The 17023-nt window shown below is 44.8% G+C and overlaps 1 protein-coding gene across 1 annotated transcript in view; it reads right to left on the minus strand.

The window, feature by feature from the left end:
- Window positions 1–7228: 7228 nt before the first annotated feature.
- Window positions 7229–17023, minus strand: part of LOC135517354 (potassium voltage-gated channel subfamily H member 2-like) — a 286040-nt gene continuing 276245 nt past the window's right edge. Inside the window, exons 8-14 of the mRNA XM_064941574.1 lie at window positions 14420–14672; window positions 13696–13889; window positions 13394–13496; window positions 12772–13047; window positions 12429–12618; window positions 8898–9075; window positions 7229–8709 (exon numbers count right to left, since the gene is read on the minus strand). Coding sequence (XP_064797646.1) covers window positions 7894–8709; window positions 8898–9075; window positions 12429–12618; window positions 12772–13047; window positions 13394–13496; window positions 13696–13889; window positions 14420–14672 — 2010 coding nt within the window. The 3' untranslated portion in view covers window positions 7229–7893. The remainder of the gene's footprint in view (window positions 8710–8897; window positions 9076–12428; window positions 12619–12771; window positions 13048–13393; window positions 13497–13695; window positions 13890–14419; window positions 14673–17023) is intronic.

The following is a 17023-nucleotide window of genomic DNA, read 5'->3' on the forward strand; positions in this document are numbered from 1 at the left end:
TTGGGCATGACACAAGTCATTTTTCCAACAATTGTTTACAGACAGATTATTTAACTTATAATTCTCTGTATCACAATTCCAGTGAGTCAGAAGTTTACATACACTAAGTTGACTGCGCCTTTAAACAGCTTGTAAAATTCCAGAAAATGATGTCATGGCTTTAGAAGCTTCTGATAGGCAAATTTACAAAAAAAAGTCAATTGGAGGTGTACCTGTGGATGTATTTAAAGGCCTACCTTCAAACTCAGTGTCTCTTTGCTTGACATCATGGGGAAATCCCAGAAAATCAACCAAGACCTCAGAAAAAAAATTATTGACCTCCACAAGCCTGGTTCATGCTTGGGAACAATTTCCAAATGCCTGAAGGTTCCACGTTCATCGTTACAAACAATAGTAATTGGTAGCATTGCCTTTAAATTGCTTAACTTGGGTCAAAGCAGGGACAGAGAGAATGAAAAACAGCTTCTATCTCAAGGCCATCAGACTGTTAAACAGCCACCACTAACATTGAGTGGCTGCTGCCAACACACTGACTCAACTCCAGCCACTTTAATAATGGGAATTGATGGAAATTGATGTAAAATATATCACTAGCCACTTTAAACAATGCTACTTAATATAATGTTTACATACCCTACATTACTCATCTCATATGTATATGTATATACTGTACCCTATATCATCTACTGCATCTTTATGTAATACATGTATCACTAGCCACTTTAAACTATGCCACTTTGTTTACATACTTTGTATACATACTTGTTTACATACTCGACATACTAGATGTACTCGATACCATCTACTGCATCTTGCCTATGCCGTTCTGTACCATCACTCATTCATATCTTTATGTACATATTCTTTATCCCTTTACACTTGTGTGTATAAGGTAATAGATTTGGAATTGTTAGGTTAGATTACTCGTTAGTTATTACTGCATTGTCGGACCTAGAAGCACAAGCATTTGACAAATAAATTTGATTTGATAACTGAGTCAAGTTTGTAGGCCTCCTTGATCGCTTTTTCAGTTCTGTCTACAATTTTCTATAGGTTTGAGGTCAGGGCTTTGTGATGGCCACTCCAATACCTCGACTCTGTTGTTCTTAAGCCATTTTGCCACAACTTTGGAAGTATGCTTGGGGTCATTGTCCATTTGGAAGACCCATTTGTGACCAAGCTTTAACTTCCTGACTAATGTCTTGAGATGTTGCTTCAATATATCTACATAATTTCCCTCCTCATGTTGCCATCTATTTTGTGAAGTGCACCAGTCCCTCCTGCAGCAAAGCACCCCCACAACATGATGCTGCCACCCCTGTGCTTCACAGTTGCGATGGTGTTCTTCGGTTTGCAAGCCTCCCCCTTTTTCCTCCAAACATAACGATGGTCATTATGGCCAAACAGTTCTATTTTTGTTTCATCAGACCAGAGGACATTTCTCCAAAAAGTAAGATCTTTGTCCCCATGTGCAGTTGCAAACCGTAGTCTGTTTTTTTATGGCAGTTTGGAACAGTGGCTTCTTCCTTGCTGAGTGGCCTTTCAGGTTATGTCGATATAGAACTTGTTTTACTGTAGATATAGACACTTTTGTACCGGTTTCCTCCAGCATCTTCACAAGGTCCTTTCCTGCTGTTCTGGGATTGATTTGCACCTTTTGCACAAAAGTACGTTTGTCACTAGAAAACAGAGCGTGTCTCCTTCCTGAGCGGTATGACGGCTGCGTGGTCCCATGGTGTTTATACTTGTGTACTATTGTTTGTGCAGATGAACGTGGTACCTTCAGGTGTTTGGAAATTGCTCCCAAGGATGAACCAGATTTGTGGAGGTCTACAATTTTTTTTCTGAGGTCTTTCTGATTTCTTAGGGGAATATACATTTCTTTTGATTTTCCCATAATATCAAGCAAAGAGACACTGAGTTTGAAGGTAGGCCTTGAAATACATCCGCAGGTACACCTCCAATTGACTCAAATTATGTCAATAAGCCTATCAGAAGCCATTAGATAATTTTCTGGAATTTTCCAAGCTGTTTACAGGCACAGTCACTTTAGTAAAACAGTCCTGTAGCTTAGCATCTGCGTCATCTGACCACTTCCTATTGAGCGAGTCGCTGGTACTTCCTGCTTTAGTTTTTGCTTATAAGCAGGAATCAGGAGGATAGAGTTATGGTCAGATTTTCCAACTGGAGAGCGGGGAGAGCTTTGTATGCATCTCTGTGTGGAGTAAAGGTGGTCTAGAGTTTTTTTCTTCTGTGGTTGCACATTTAACATGCAAATAGAAATGAGGTAAAACGGATTTAAGTTACCCCGTATTAAAGTACCTCGCCACTAGGAGCGCTGCCCCCGGATGAGTATGTTCTTGTTTGCTTATGGCCTTATCCAGCTTGTTGAGCGCCGTCTTAGTGCCAGCATCGGTTTGCATGGTTCACTGTTGGTGACTGGGCCATGTTGCCATTAAACCCTTATACTATCCTTCTGATGCACTACTGGTAACCACCAGGTGTCACAATAAACAAATAAAAAATGGGTTTCTATAAACATTAACTTATATATATTTTTCAAATAATAGTTTCTTTACAATTAATACTTAATTCTTACATATTCCTTAATATAATTTCAACACTTTCTTTTCTATCAAAATGTCTCTGACAATAGCATTGATCTTGTACTGCTGTTAGCGAATGTGTCTCAATAGCATGTCCATTGACCACATTAACTGTGAGAGGATGGTGGAAAACTCCTAAAAGTATATAAATGGAAAATCTATAAAGCCCCAGACATACACAGCAGACGTCCAGTTTGTTTTCAAAGAGGTTTATTGAAATAAATATTTGAAATGTTATATAAAGTCAACCATGTATAACGCTATCACACAATCAAGACCTGGAGCTGCTTCTGTCTTCTAGCTTCCTGTAGTGTCTGATATGAACAGGGTGACATAGGCGATGCACTCCAACATGGTCAGGCTAGAAATGTATTATTATTCATAGTCCCTGGTCTGAAAGCCAACTGTGGCAGAGCTGGCCATAGCCCCGCACATGTATCCTCCATAACGTTACAGTATCTTGTAACTTTTCAGTGTCCCTTTCTCCCATGACCAGGAAGTACAGTATATGTTACTCTTCCATGACCCGGAAGTATACAGTGTATTACTCTACACAGCCACAAGCACACAGCCCAAAATCAGCTGCCTTCCTTGTACATCCACCCTCTCATTTCTGAAAAGATTCTCAGTGCAGCATGCAAATAAAATGTGCACAATATTAAAGTCGTCTTGTTCATTATCATTATACTCCTCATCGTCATTATCATTAACAATATTATTAACATCTTTATTCACATGGTTAAAATGTTGAACAGACTTTATGTTGTTTCCTCTACAGTTTTTCTGCATTTCAAAGCATGCCAAAGAAATGTCTGCATAGTGCTGGCTATATGGGTGCCAAGAATGTATTCCTTTACAAGATGTTTTTATGTACAGGGGGGAGGTGGGAAAGAGCAATCCAGTGGAAACTTGACCAAAAACCCCACTGCTCAAAATATCTACAAATTCGGGACCTGTGCCAATGATGCGGCATAATAATTATATAATATACTATAAAGTTGAAAAGAGCAGAAAAGTGCTCTGCCAAATGTGAGAGGTGCGAGAGGCTTGTGTAACAGAGGTGTGTGTGTGTGTGTGTGTGTGTGTGTGTGTGTGTGTGTGTGTGTGTGTGTGTGTAGGCAAAGAGGATGCGAAGCGAGAGGGTTTACTCAACCCAAAATCTGTCCAAGAAAGTAAGACCACGAGTTGAGGAATTTTTGTTTGGTGGTCCATGAGTGTTGAATTTGGTCAACAAAAAGTTGAATAACTTATTTGCTATGTGAGGCTTAATTGATCAAATAGAAGTTTCGTGATTGGTAGGTTGTTACAAATGCACTGATATCAAACAATTTTGTATGGAAGTTGTTCTTGTTCTTCCCTCTCATTGGCTAGAATGGTCCCACCTGATCTCGCCTCCTCCCGCCTGCCTTCCATCTTTGAGGACATGTATTTCCATTATTATAGCGGTCACTTGACTATCTTGTCAATATAATAGATCATCTTTGGTGTAGGTTGCTAAAATGTGAGATCCATTCACTAAGCCACCATGACACATCCCAGTGGGTGGACACATTTCACTGGAAGCTAATAACATTTTCTTGTTTGAGCTTTCTATGACAACTGTACATACATTTCAGTATTTTTTGGGATATACTGTAGCTATGTTATAAGATAGACAACTTAATCCCCCTAGATCTACACCTAAACCCAGTCAGTCTACATTAGGATGGTGATTTTGAAGAATGCAAAATGTAAATTGCATTCTAAAGTGTTGGGAATATCCTTCAAGACAGAGGTTAGGTGACTAAAAACTATTGTAGATGGTATATAGACATTAGGCAGTTCTGTGATAATTGAGGAACAATATAACATCCTATAGTGTGGGAAGTCTATGTTCTGGGAGGGTTGGCTTGACTATGAAACTGTACAAAAGGAGACTTGTCACTATCTAAGGAGGCCATTTAAGCTGCCTGAAGTTAAAAGCAGAGTCGATGCGCCGAGACCAAAAGAGCCCTCTTTTCAACTGAGCTTATTTACTGTGTCCAGTTCCATCACTGCCCTGAGCTTATTTACTGTGTCCAGTTCCATCACTGCCCTGAGCTTATTTACTGTGTCCAGTTCCATCACTGCACTGAGCTTATTTACTGTGTCCAGTTCCATCACTGCACTGAGTTTATTTACTGTGTCCAGTTCCATCACTGCACTGAGCTTATTTACTGTGTCCAGTTCCATCACTGCACTGAGCTTATTTACTGTGTCCAGTTCCATCACTGCACTGAGCATCTTCAATGGTTGTAACAGTGACACAGCAAGATGCCAACGACGACAACAAAAAACTACCGTAGGCCAATATCTCCAATTTCTTAAACAATTGTTGAGCTCTTGCTGTCTCACTGTTACAACCATTGAAGATGCTCAGTGCAGTGATGGAACTGGACACAGTAAATAAGCTCAGTGCAGTGATGGAACTGGACACAGTAAATAAGCTCAGTGCAGTGATGGAACTGGACACAGTAAATAAGCTCAGTGCAGTGATGGAACTGGACACAGTAAATAAGCTCAGTGCAGTGATGGAACTGGACACAGTAAATAAGCTCAGTGCAGTGATGGAACTGGACACAGTAAATAAGCTCAGTGCAGTGATGGAACTGGACACAGTAAATAAGCTCAGGGCAGTGATGGAACTGGACACAGTAAATAAGCTCAGGGCAGTGATGGAACTGGACACAGTAAATAAGCTCAGGGCAGTGATGGAACTGGACACAGTAAATAAGCTCAGTGCAGTGATGGAACTGGACACAGTAAATAAGCTCAGTGCAGTGATGGAACTGGACACAGTAAATAAGCTCAGTGCAGTGATGGAACTGGACACAGTAAATAAGCTCAGTGCAGTGATGGAACTGGACACAGTAAATAAGCTCAGTTGAAAAGAGGGCTCTTTTGGTCTCGGCGCATCGACTCTGCTTTTAACTTCAGGCAGCTTAAATGGCCTCCTTAGATCAAAAACCATCTCTTTATCAATGTTCCCATTCCATTCAATTCAATGCAGAATACAGTAATTGCTTCCCTTCAGTTGCTTTGGTTCAACACTAAAATGCATTATCCCAAAGCACAACTCATGCATTATCTGTCTTCCAATTCACTAACACAGGTTTTACTGCACTTTGTACATGCAAAGATATTACTAACAGTGATTAACAGTGAACAGTGCGCCTAATAGCATGTGTGTGTGTGTGCCTGCTTGCGTGTCTTAGCTGAAACCTGACACATTTCTTTGCCTTGGTGATTCAGTTTTTTCTAACAAGCTAAATATATATAGTAATTTAATGTTCATTACTCATCACTTCAAAACACTGTTTTGCCTCCTCCAGCTACCTCACCTGCTTCTATTCTTCCCTGTATACAGATACAATGTGTTTGCACCGTGCAGGATACACACTACACACAAACACTACTCACCACTTTGGGACTCACTTTAACTCTCACTGTTTAAATCTTACTCTGGGGTCTCCACCCTTCTCCTCACCCCCTATACCTCATGCCTGCTCTCCACCCCTGCTCTCTACCCCTTCTCTCCACCCCTTCTCTCCACCCCTGCTCTCTACCCCTTCTCTCCACCTCTTCTCAGATCTGATAAGAATATTAGCCTACTGCTCACTGGACACAGACGGGTTGAATCATTGTTGTTTCCACGTCATGTCAACAAAATTACATTCAACCAACATAGATGTTGAATTCATGTCTGTGCCCAGTGGGTGAACACTGACATCAGTGCTGACATCTCTGGTCAGGGTTGATGAAGAGTAAATAATCATTAGAATTAGAATAATAAAGTGCAACTCCTGTCAAACAGTCATATTACTCAAGAAACATCTATAATGGTTGTACTGACATGGCATTTGTGAAAACAAACACACACATGTGGGGAGAGGTACCTGTCCACATTTACAACAACAGAAATAGTATTTCAATTCCCTCCACCAAATAAGTTTAAACTGTACATCTTCTTTCTGCAAACCGAGAAATGATATTTGGTACAATCTACAAAGAACATAAAACGACTAAAACCGATGAATAAATAAGAAGCTCAGACCAGCAAAGCGGTTAAATACAATCTTCAGGTTCCCTGCGTATCGCAGGCCGCCATCAACTACCATGTGCAGAGACTCTCCCCAGAGAAAGGACAGGTGGAGGGAGGGAGTGAGACAGGACCCTGTGGTGGGACAGCAACACGGGGAGATGATGGAGGATCTACATTGTAACGTGTGTGGAGTGGGTTCTCTCCCGGGGCTGCGTATTGCTGTGTAGTCAGATCCTTGGACGGGTAAATGTGGGTCATTTTCTTCTTCAGGTGGAAACTAAGGGGGAAACTAAGCCATGCTTTGTGAACTACCGACAAAACAAGGGCAAAAAGCTTTGGAACCTGAATCTGATGTTATCAACACAGATATAGGATACAACACTCCTCTCTCACCAGTGTTTGCATATTGAACTGTGCAAAGACTCCCCCTCTCTAGCAATCTGTACAAGGTTCTGGTAGGGATTTGATATGTTCATCAAAGAAGTCATGGCTTTTAAACCCTTCCTCCAACCCCACCCCTGAGGTGCAAACCAGCCAATCCAGTATGCTCTTGGGGCCTTGGCTCCGCCTCCGGGGATATGGACCTTAGGGAAAAGGGGCCAATGAAGGGACAGGACAGGACACCAGAGTTTCTGTTAGGCCAGCTAACACTACAGTCCACCAACCAACCAGTTTTCGGAAGCGTCACGGACATGTTAGATAGAATGTCTGTAAATTTCAGTGCAAGACATAATGGCTACTTATATAATTATTATTGTTTTTCCCCTCCCCATTATGGTAATCCAGTACTGGATACAGCAGTAAAGGGACGTTTCTTAACAGAACCAGTCATGTGACTGAGCGGTCTGTAGTCATCTCTGTAGGCCATAAAGGACAGGACTGAGTTCAGAAGGGCTGTGCTTCTCTCTCCCTCTCTCTGGGTTTGGTAACGCTGTGGTAACGTTAGGAGCTGGATAGGGGAAAGGACCCCTGAAGAAGAGAGACATGCCCCCCTCTCCAAACAAGGTTTCTCCTCAGGTCAGAGGTCAGAGGTGAGACACACTCAGTGCCTATAGGTGAGGTTTTAGAGGCTGAAGGGAGAAAAGGGACGCCCCCTTATGTGTGTCTGTTTACGCCTGGACTGAGGGAACGGACCCAATGAGATGTGTGACTGGGAAAGAGGGAAAACAGAGCTACCCCTCCTTTCCCTCTCTCTGTCCCTATTCTCCTCCCTCCCCTCACCGCTCCTTAGCTCCCCCCAGGGTCGGAGCTGTGCCTCTGCGGTGTCTGTGAGTCCAGGGGCGTCTGTGGCTCAGGCAGAGAGAGCCTTCGCTGGGTTTCAGGGTCCAGGCCATTCGCTCCTCCCACTGACCCCAACCCTGAACCTGCCTGCATCCCTGACCCCAACCCTGAACCTGCCTGCATCCCTGACTCCAACCCTGAACCTGCCCGCATCCCTGACCCCAACCCTGAACCTGCCCGCATCCCTGACCCCAACTCTGAACCTGCCTGCATCCCTGACCCCAACCCTGAACCTGCCCGCATCCCTGACCCCAACCCTGAACCTGCCCGCATCCCTGACCCCAACTCTGAACCTGCCTGCATCCCTGACCCCAACCCTGAACCTGCCTGCATCCCTGACTCCAACCCTGAACCTGCCCGCATCCCTGACCCCAACACTGAACCTGCCCGCATCCCTGACCCCAACCCTGAACCTGCCCGCATCCCTGACCCCAACTCTGAACCTGCCTGCATCCCTGACCCCAACCCTGAACCTGCCTGCATCCCTGACCCCAACCCTGAACCTGCCCGCATCCCTGACCCCAACCCTGAACCTGCGCGCATCCCTGACTCCAACCCTGCCACTGACCCAGCCCCTAGTTCTAGCTCCAGGCTGCCCAGGTCCAGGTCCAGGTCCAGGATTAAGCTGCCCAGCCCAGTGGTGTCTCGTCGTGTCTTGGTGGGGCTGACCAGAGGCGGGTCCTGGGGGTGCAGCTGATCAGGGCTGCGGAGAGAGTCACACAACTTGCCGGGGAACTCCTCAAAGTCCTGGGGGTGTGAGATCTGGAGGAGAGATGCAGACAAGGAGTGATTCAGAGAAGACCCTTTTGAGTGTGTCTGTATATATGTGTGTGTGTGTGGACGCAACTGAGTGTGTGGGCATGTGTATGAGTGCCTGTGTGTACACATGTATACAGGTGTCTACAGGTGTATCTGCATGTACGTGTCTATCTCCGGTGTGTGTGTAGTACCTGTGAGAGGGAAGCCAGTGTCTCAGACTTCAACAGCCTCTCTCCAGGACCAGGGTCAGGGTAGGGTGAGGACTGAGGGGGAGACGACACAGTGCTGTAGGCTGGGGGCACCAGGGCCATCTGGCGCTGTAGTAGTTGCATGATTGCCCCGATGTCTGTCGACATCCTCGTTTCCAGCCTGAAGAGAGAAACGCACGAACACACACACACACGCATACACATGTCAGAAATGCTGACACCTACCCTGGAGCATCCCCCAAGAAGCATTACTGGCCAATCATGTTACAGTAACTCTCCCAAAACAGACACAAAAGCAGGCATAGCCTCAGCCTTCTAGATAATGGAGGTCTTTGACCTCAATGAGCCTTGACAATGGGCACTGACTGGATAAGACCATAGGGACTAATATAACAGTTACTCCACTGTGGAGGAGAGAAGATGAGGGGAGAGGAGAGAAAAAGAGGAGAGAAGAGGAGAACGAGAGGACGAGAGGAGAGAAGAGAAGAGGAGACGAGAGGAGAGAAAAAGAGGAGAGAAGAAGGGAAGAGGAGATGAGAGGAGGAGAGGAGGGGAAGATGTCTGTCAGAATCAGACTGATAAATATGAATAATGAGGTAGGGTTACAGAGAGAAGTGTCAGCTGAGTGCGAACACCAGGCCTGGGTACTTCCATTACTCTGACAGGGGACAGACTTGTATCAGACACTGTGATACAAGACATAATGGAAGCAGCTACAGTGGAGTAGCAGACTAGCAGCTGTGCCCTATAATCCCATTTGTAGATCTTTTACACACTCATTCTAACCATTTTCTCAGAGGGCTAAAGCTAACTCTGTCCCTGTCTCTGACCTGTCCCTGCTCTGGTCCCTGTCTGTGTCCCTACACTTTCCCTGTCCCCGTCACTGTCTCTGTCCCTGTATGTCTCTGACCCCGTCTGTCTCTGACCCCGCCTGTCTCTGACTCTGTATGTGTCTGTCTCTGTCCCTGTCTCTGTGTGTCTCTGTCCCTGTATGTATCTGTCCCCATATGTCTCTGTCTCTGTCCCTGTCCGTCTCTGTCCCTGTGTGTCTCTGTCCCTGTGTGTCTCTGTCCCTGTATGTATCTGTCCCCATATGTCTCTGTCTCTGTCCCTGTCCGTCTCTGTCCCTGTGTGTCTCTGTATGTCTCTGTCCCTGTATGTCTCTGTCTCTTTCCCTGTATGTCTCTGTCCCTTTCTGTCCCTGTATGTCTCTGTCCCTTTCTGTCCCTGTATGTCTCTGTCTCTGTCCCTGTATGTCTATGTCCCTTTCTGTCCCGGTATGTCTCTCTCCCATTCTGTCCCTGTATATCTCTGTCTCTTTCCCTGTATGTCTCTGTCCCTTTCTGTCCCTGTATGTCTCTGTCCCTGTATGTCTCTGTCTCTGTCCCTGTATGTCTCTGTCTCTGTATGTCTCTGTCTCTTTCTGTCCCTGTATGTCTCTGTCTCTTTCCCTGTATGTCTCTGTCCCTTTCTATCCCTGTATGTCTCTGTCCCTGTATGTCTCTGTCCCTGTATGTCTCTGTCCCTTTCTGTCCCTGTATTTCTCTGTCCCTGTATGTCTCTGTCTCTGTCCCTGTATGTCTCTGTCTCTTTCCCTGTATGTCTCTGTCCCTTTCTGTCCCTATATGTCTCTGTCCCTTTCTGTCCCTGTATGTCTCTGTCTTTGTCCCTGTATGTCTCTGTCCCTGTATGTCTCTGTCCCTGTATGTCTCTGTCCCTGTATGTCTCTGTCTCTGTATGTCTCTGTCCCTGTATGTCTCTGTCCCTGTATGTCTCTGTCCCTGTATGTCTCTGTATGTCTCTGTCCCTGTATGTCTCTGTCTCTGTCCCTGTATCTATCTGTCTCTTTCCCTGTATGTCTCTGTCCCTTTCTGTCCCTGTATGTCTCTGTCCCTTTCTGTCCCTGTATGTATCTGTCTCTTCCTGTCCCTGTATGTCTCTGTCTCTTTCCTTGTATGTCTCTGTCTCTTTCCCTGTATGTCTCTGTCTCTTTCCCTGTATGTCTCTGTCTCTTTCCCTGTATGTCTCTGTCTCTTTCCCTGTATGTCTCTGTCTCTTTCCCTGTATGTCTCTGTCTCTTTCTGTCCTTGTATGTCTCTGTCTCTTTCCCTGTATGTCTCTGTCTCTTTCTGTCCCTGTATGTCTCTGTCTCTTTCCCTGTATGTCTCTGTCCCTTTCTGTCCCTGTATGTCTCTGTCCCATTCTGTCCCTGTATGTCTCTGTCTCTTTCGCTGTATGTCTCTGTCTCTTTCTGTCCCTGTATGTCTCTGTCTCTTTCCCTGTAAGTCTCTGTCTCTTTCTGTCCCTGTATGTCTCTGTCTCTTTCCCTGTATGTCTCTGTCACTTTCCCTGTATGTCTCTGTCTCTTTCCCTGTATGTCTCTGTCTCTTTCCCTGTATGTCTCTGTCTCTTTCTGTCCTTGTATGTCTCTGTCTCTTTCCCTGTATGTCTCTGTCTCTTTCCCTGTATGTCTCTGTCTCTTTCTGTCCCTGTATGTCTCTGTCTCTTTCCCTGTATGTCTCTGTCCCTTTCTGTCCCTGTATGTCTCTGTCCCTTTCTGTCTCTTTCGCTGTATGTCTCTGTCTCTTTCTATCCCTGTATGTCTCTGTCTCTTTCCCTGTATGTCTCTGTCTCTTTCTGTCCTTGTATGTCTCTGTCTCTTTCCCTGTATGTCTCTGTCTCTTTCCCTGTATGTCTCTGTCTCTTTCTGTCCTTGTATGTCTCTGTCTCTTTCCCTGTATGTCTCTGTCCCTTTCTGTCCCTGTATGTCTCTGTCCCTTTCTGTCTCTTTCGCTGTATGTCTCTGTCTCTTTCTGTCCCTGTATGTCTCTGTCTCTTTCCCTGTATGTCTCTGTCTCTTTCTGTCCCTGTATTTCGCTGTCTCTTTCCCTGTATGTCTCTGTCTCTTTCTGTCCCTGTATGTCTCTGTCTCTGTCCCTGTATGTCTCTGTCTCTTTCCCTGTATGTCTCTGTCTCCTTCTGTCCCTGTATGTCTCTGTCACTTTCTGTCCCTGTATGTATCTGTCTCTTCCTGTCCCTGTATGTCTCTGTCTCTTTCCCTGTATGTCTCTGTCTCTTTCCCTTTATGTCTCTGTCTCTTTCCCTGTATGTCTCTGTCTCTTTCTGTCCCTGTATGTCTCTGTCTCTTTCCCTGTATGTCTCTGTCTCTTTCCCTGTATGTCTCTGTCTCTTTCTGTCCCTGTATGTCTCTGTCTCTTTCCCTGTATGTCTCTGTTCCTGTATACGTCTTTCCCCGTATTGCTCTGTCCCTGTATGTCTCTGTCCCTGTATACGTCTTTCCCCGTATTGCTCTGTCCCTGTATGTCTCTGTCCCTCTACGCCTCTGTCCCTCTACGCCTCTGTATGTCTCTGTCTCTCTACACCTCTGTCCATCTACGCCTCTGTCCCTCTACGCCTCTGTCCCTCTACGCCTCTGTCCCTCTACGCCTCTGTCCCTCTACGGCTCTGTATGTCTCTGTCTCTCTATGTCTCTGTCTCTCTATGTCTCTGTACCTGTTGAGTTGCTTCTGTAGCAGGTCCAGTCTGTTCTCCAGCTCGGTGCGCTGCCTGCGGCCAATGCTGTTGAGGGGCGTGTTAAGAGGGGGAGGGTAAGGCAGGCTGCAGCGCGGCAGTTCCTGGTACTCACGACTGCCCCGACTCTCACCCCAGAAACTGAAGATGTTGGACACCCCTGAAAATGCTCCTGGTTGTGAAGAGAGGGGAGAGGAAGGAAGGGGTAAAGAACAGGGTATACTCTACTGTTTTACATGAATGTGCCCTAGGGTATGTCTGCTATGGAAGTTAATGAGGTGTGTGTGTGTGTATCGTTTGTTTCCACATTGATGCCCAGACCCACCTGTGAGTGCATTGCAGGTGTTGCCCCCCTTTGGGTCTCCCTCCCCCTCGGGAGTGTCGCTGAAGTTAAGGGTGGTGGCCTTAGCCGGGGACATCTCATGCAGAGCCGATGGAGGGGCAGGGCATGTGACCACAGACTCCTCCCCTTCATCGCCACTGGAGTGGGAGGACACTGAGCTCAGAGGCCCCTCCCCCTGGTTACTGGCCGCCTCCTTCTGTCTCCGCCGTAGTGGTTTATTGTCTCTCTCCTTTTTAATTTCTCCTGCATCTGCATCATCTGAGAGGACAAGTTGAGTTGCTGATGATAACGACTTTAATGAGGAAGAATGTACTTATTATAACTGTGAAATGTGGTTGTCTCCTCGAGCTATTACGTGAATGCACTTATTGTAAGTCGCTCTGGATAAGAGCATCTGCTAAATGACTAAATTGTAAATGTAAAAAACAACGACAGATGACGACACACTGCATGGAAATGGAAAACTTTATTTATGATGAACAACTGAGTGTGCATGGGAGTCATCATTGAATATTAGGGGTTTTCTTCTGGGCACCACAGAGAAAACAATATGTTTTGCACTCATGAACAGAAATGAAGGTGTGAAAGGGAATGTGGTGGTTACCCTTCTCTGTCCGGCGCCGGAATGATAGTTTGCGTCTGCGCAGTTTGTTGAATCCTATACAGTCTGAGTTGTCACTTTCTGGAGAGCCAGGAATCATATTGGTCTGCAGGGATTGACAAAGAAAATGGCTCGAAAAATCACAAACTGATTGTTAGAGGGCTTATATAGGTCCTCCATAGGGATGCACAATGGAAATAATTCCCCAAATCATTAATTCATTCACCCTTTTGCATTCATACGTGAATATTTGAATGTGCGTTTTTATGGCCTTGACCTGTCTTGAGGAAGTTAGGTTCACTCACATCCCGGAGGTTAAAGGTTATCTCCAGGTTCATCCAGAAGTGGTCGGAGAACTCGGGGTACATGTTTAACACCTCCAGGACGTCCTCTCTGTGGATCTTATGGAGGTCACAGTAGGTCAGAGCTCTCACATCGGCGTTAGACTTCCCAGCTCGCCCGTAAAGGTTGATGGGCTCGCCAAATATGTCATTCTTCCCTGTGAGTGAAGAGAGGACACTTCTACATGCACTGAAAAATGCTCATGTTTTACACTGCTATGTTATTACTGGGAAGTTACATGGCAAATGTACAATAACTCCAAATGGTACATAGCAGTGCTTGTTCAATGAAATAGCATTTCACCCTTCTCGGCTGCCTAGAGTTTGAAGCTGTATGAGGTATAAATTGGGTCATATTTTTGCCCAGTAGATGGCAGTGTTGGCCTATATATTATTTTTTCTTCGGGAGAATTGCCTTTGAAAGTCTGTATATCTTATTTGCCCATCTCTGACCATCATGAGTTTCACTAGCACATCATATCTGAATATACCAAATTCACCTTGTTGTTCAATTCATTTCCCCTTCCTTCCCCTGTCTTTACATGCTACTCTAGCAACAGTAGACCCTATAGAGTGACAGTAGTCTTTAATTTGGTAGCCTATACATGCTAGACTAGCCATAGAACCTGGACAATCTAGGTTGATACATGCTACAGTAATAGTAGCTCCTATCGTCTATCATCCTCACCCAAGATGGCCACCACCACGTCGCCTCGGAGGATCTCGATGGAGCCGCGGGAGATGAAGTAGATGGCGGTGAGCACGTCGCCGGCGTGCACCAGGGTGTCGCCGGGCGGGGCGTGGGTGGTCTTGAACTTCATGGCCAGGGCTCGCAGGCAGCCCTTAGTGGAGCCCTTGAAGGCTTTGCAGTTCTCCAGGAGGGTACGGTTGAGGTGGAGGCAGATGTCAGCCTGGAGACACTCTGGGAACCCCTTCAACACCTGGTAGCGGGGGAGAGAGGGCGGGAGGTGGGAGGGGGAGAGAGGGGGATAGAGAGAGCGATAGAGTGTTACTGTCTAGTGAGTCTATGACAAGCAGTGTAGATGTCACTGCTGTCTTTGAACAACAACAAACCAATTACAATATTTCATCAGCAATCTGCCGTAGTAATACTTTCACTTGTAAGGCTGCAGCTCTACCTATGTAGTTAAAATGATTACTAGAAACTCATTTCATGATTTTCCCCTCTAGCAAGGGGCTTCCCCCAATTTTTCAGAGAAAAGAGTAAGAGTTTTTCTATGTGCGACTCGACCAACGTCTCGAAAGCACCCCCTCAACTTGATCCGACACCGCTCTCATTGAAGCCATGGAAGTTCAAGGCCGACCCCGGTACCACAGCCATTGTCAGCAGAAAACAGGATCCCCCTTACAGTCAATGGAAAAATGCAGATTTTCGTGATCAATCTTCGTGTAAAAAAATGTATAATCAAATACAATCATGGAACCAATAATGACTTCTAATACACCAGATGTATGTACTTGAACTGATTCTTTTAAAATCTCACACAGAACGAAGTAATGAGGATACTTTAGTTGCTAATGGCAGCCTGCAGTACCCAGGTCAGCATTCAACTTGAGTTATTTAATGAGAGGGGGCAGCACTGAACTAACCTGCAACATCACTTCCTGGAGTAGCTGAAACTGTGCATACTGTCTCCATGAGACTCCATCTTTACCAACTTCATTTGCCTTCAATGCACTATTGAGTCTTTACATAGGAATGAATGGTGTCACGTGATCAATGGCTTTGTCCATTCATATATACAGTCATTGGTCCATCTCTCCCCAGCCCAGACAGACAAACTGTTACGGACATGGCAGCCACATTTCCTCATCATTAAAAGACAGAGCATACGACTGACCTTCAGTCAGAGAGACATCAGGCCGGAGCTACATCACAACGACCACTATAATCACCGCAACAAGCATTTCACGTATCCAACACAGTTCAATGGACTCTCAACCTAACATAATGAGGAAGTTGAGTTAACAAGCGACGCGGCTTGTTTGTTTCCTCTATCTTTTACATTTAATAATTTACATTAAACACTGGAATTAAAGGGGGCAAGCTGCTATTACTTAATCCATTTTTGTACTGAAATGTATCCATTGATTCTTGAACAACACAGTGCATTCGGGAATGTATCCAGAAAGAGATCAGAAAGGGGGCAAACACACACACACACACACACACACACACACACACACACACACACACACACACACACACACACACACACACAGGTGTGTATAAAGTGCATTCGGAAAGTATTCAGACCCCTTGACTTTTTCCACATTTTGTTACGTTACAGCCTTATTCTAAAAATGGATCAAATTGTTTTTTTCCCCTCATCAATCTACACATAATACCACATAATGACAAAACAAAAAAAGGTTTTTAAACAAAAACAAACACTACATAGCCTAAAAAAAGGTTGAAATATCATGGATGGTCTGTCCTTGCATCCATAGCTGTCTATGAATTTCTCCAGCACTATTGTTTCAACGGTTGATTGCCGCTTTAAGACGGAATATGGAATTTCGTGTTAGGAGTTTTGTTCCTAAATTGCATACAAAATGCACTTCCGTAATGTATTTACATTTGAGTAATTTAGCAGACATGATGTAATAAGTCCATGGTTACATCATTATTGCGTTTGGTACTACAAGCATCAAATCGAATCAAATCAAATTTTATTTGTCACATACACATGGTTAGCAGATGTTAATGCGAGTGTAGCGAAATGCTTGTGCTTCTAGTTCCGACAATGCAGTAATAACCAACAAGTAATCTAACTAACAATTCCTAAACTACTGTCTTATACACAGTGTAAGGGGATAAAGTATATGTACATAAGGATATATGAATGAGTGATGGTACAGAGCAACATAGGCAAGATACAGTAGATGGTATCGAGTACAGTATATACATATGAGATGAGTATGTAAACAAAGTGGCATAGTTAAAGTGGCTAGTGATACATGTATTACATAAGGATGCAGTCGATGATATAGAGTACAGTATATACGTATATAGAGTACAGTATATACGTATGCATATGAGATGAATAATGTAGGGTAAGTAACATTATATAAGGTAGCATTGTTTAAAGTGGCTAGTGATATATTTACATCATTTCCCATCAATTCCCATTATTAAAGTGGCTGGAGTTGAGTCAGTGTCAGTGTGTTGGCAGCAGCCACTCAATGTTAGTGGTGGCTGTTTAACAGTCTGATGGCCTTGAGATAGAAGCTGTTTTTCAGTCTCTCGGTCCCAGCTTTGATGCACCTG

Source organism: Oncorhynchus masou, chromosome 28, assembly GCF_036934945.1.
Source record: "Oncorhynchus masou masou isolate Uvic2021 chromosome 28, UVic_Omas_1.1, whole genome shotgun sequence".
Lineage (NCBI taxonomy): Eukaryota > Metazoa > Chordata > Actinopteri > Salmoniformes > Salmonidae > Oncorhynchus > Oncorhynchus masou.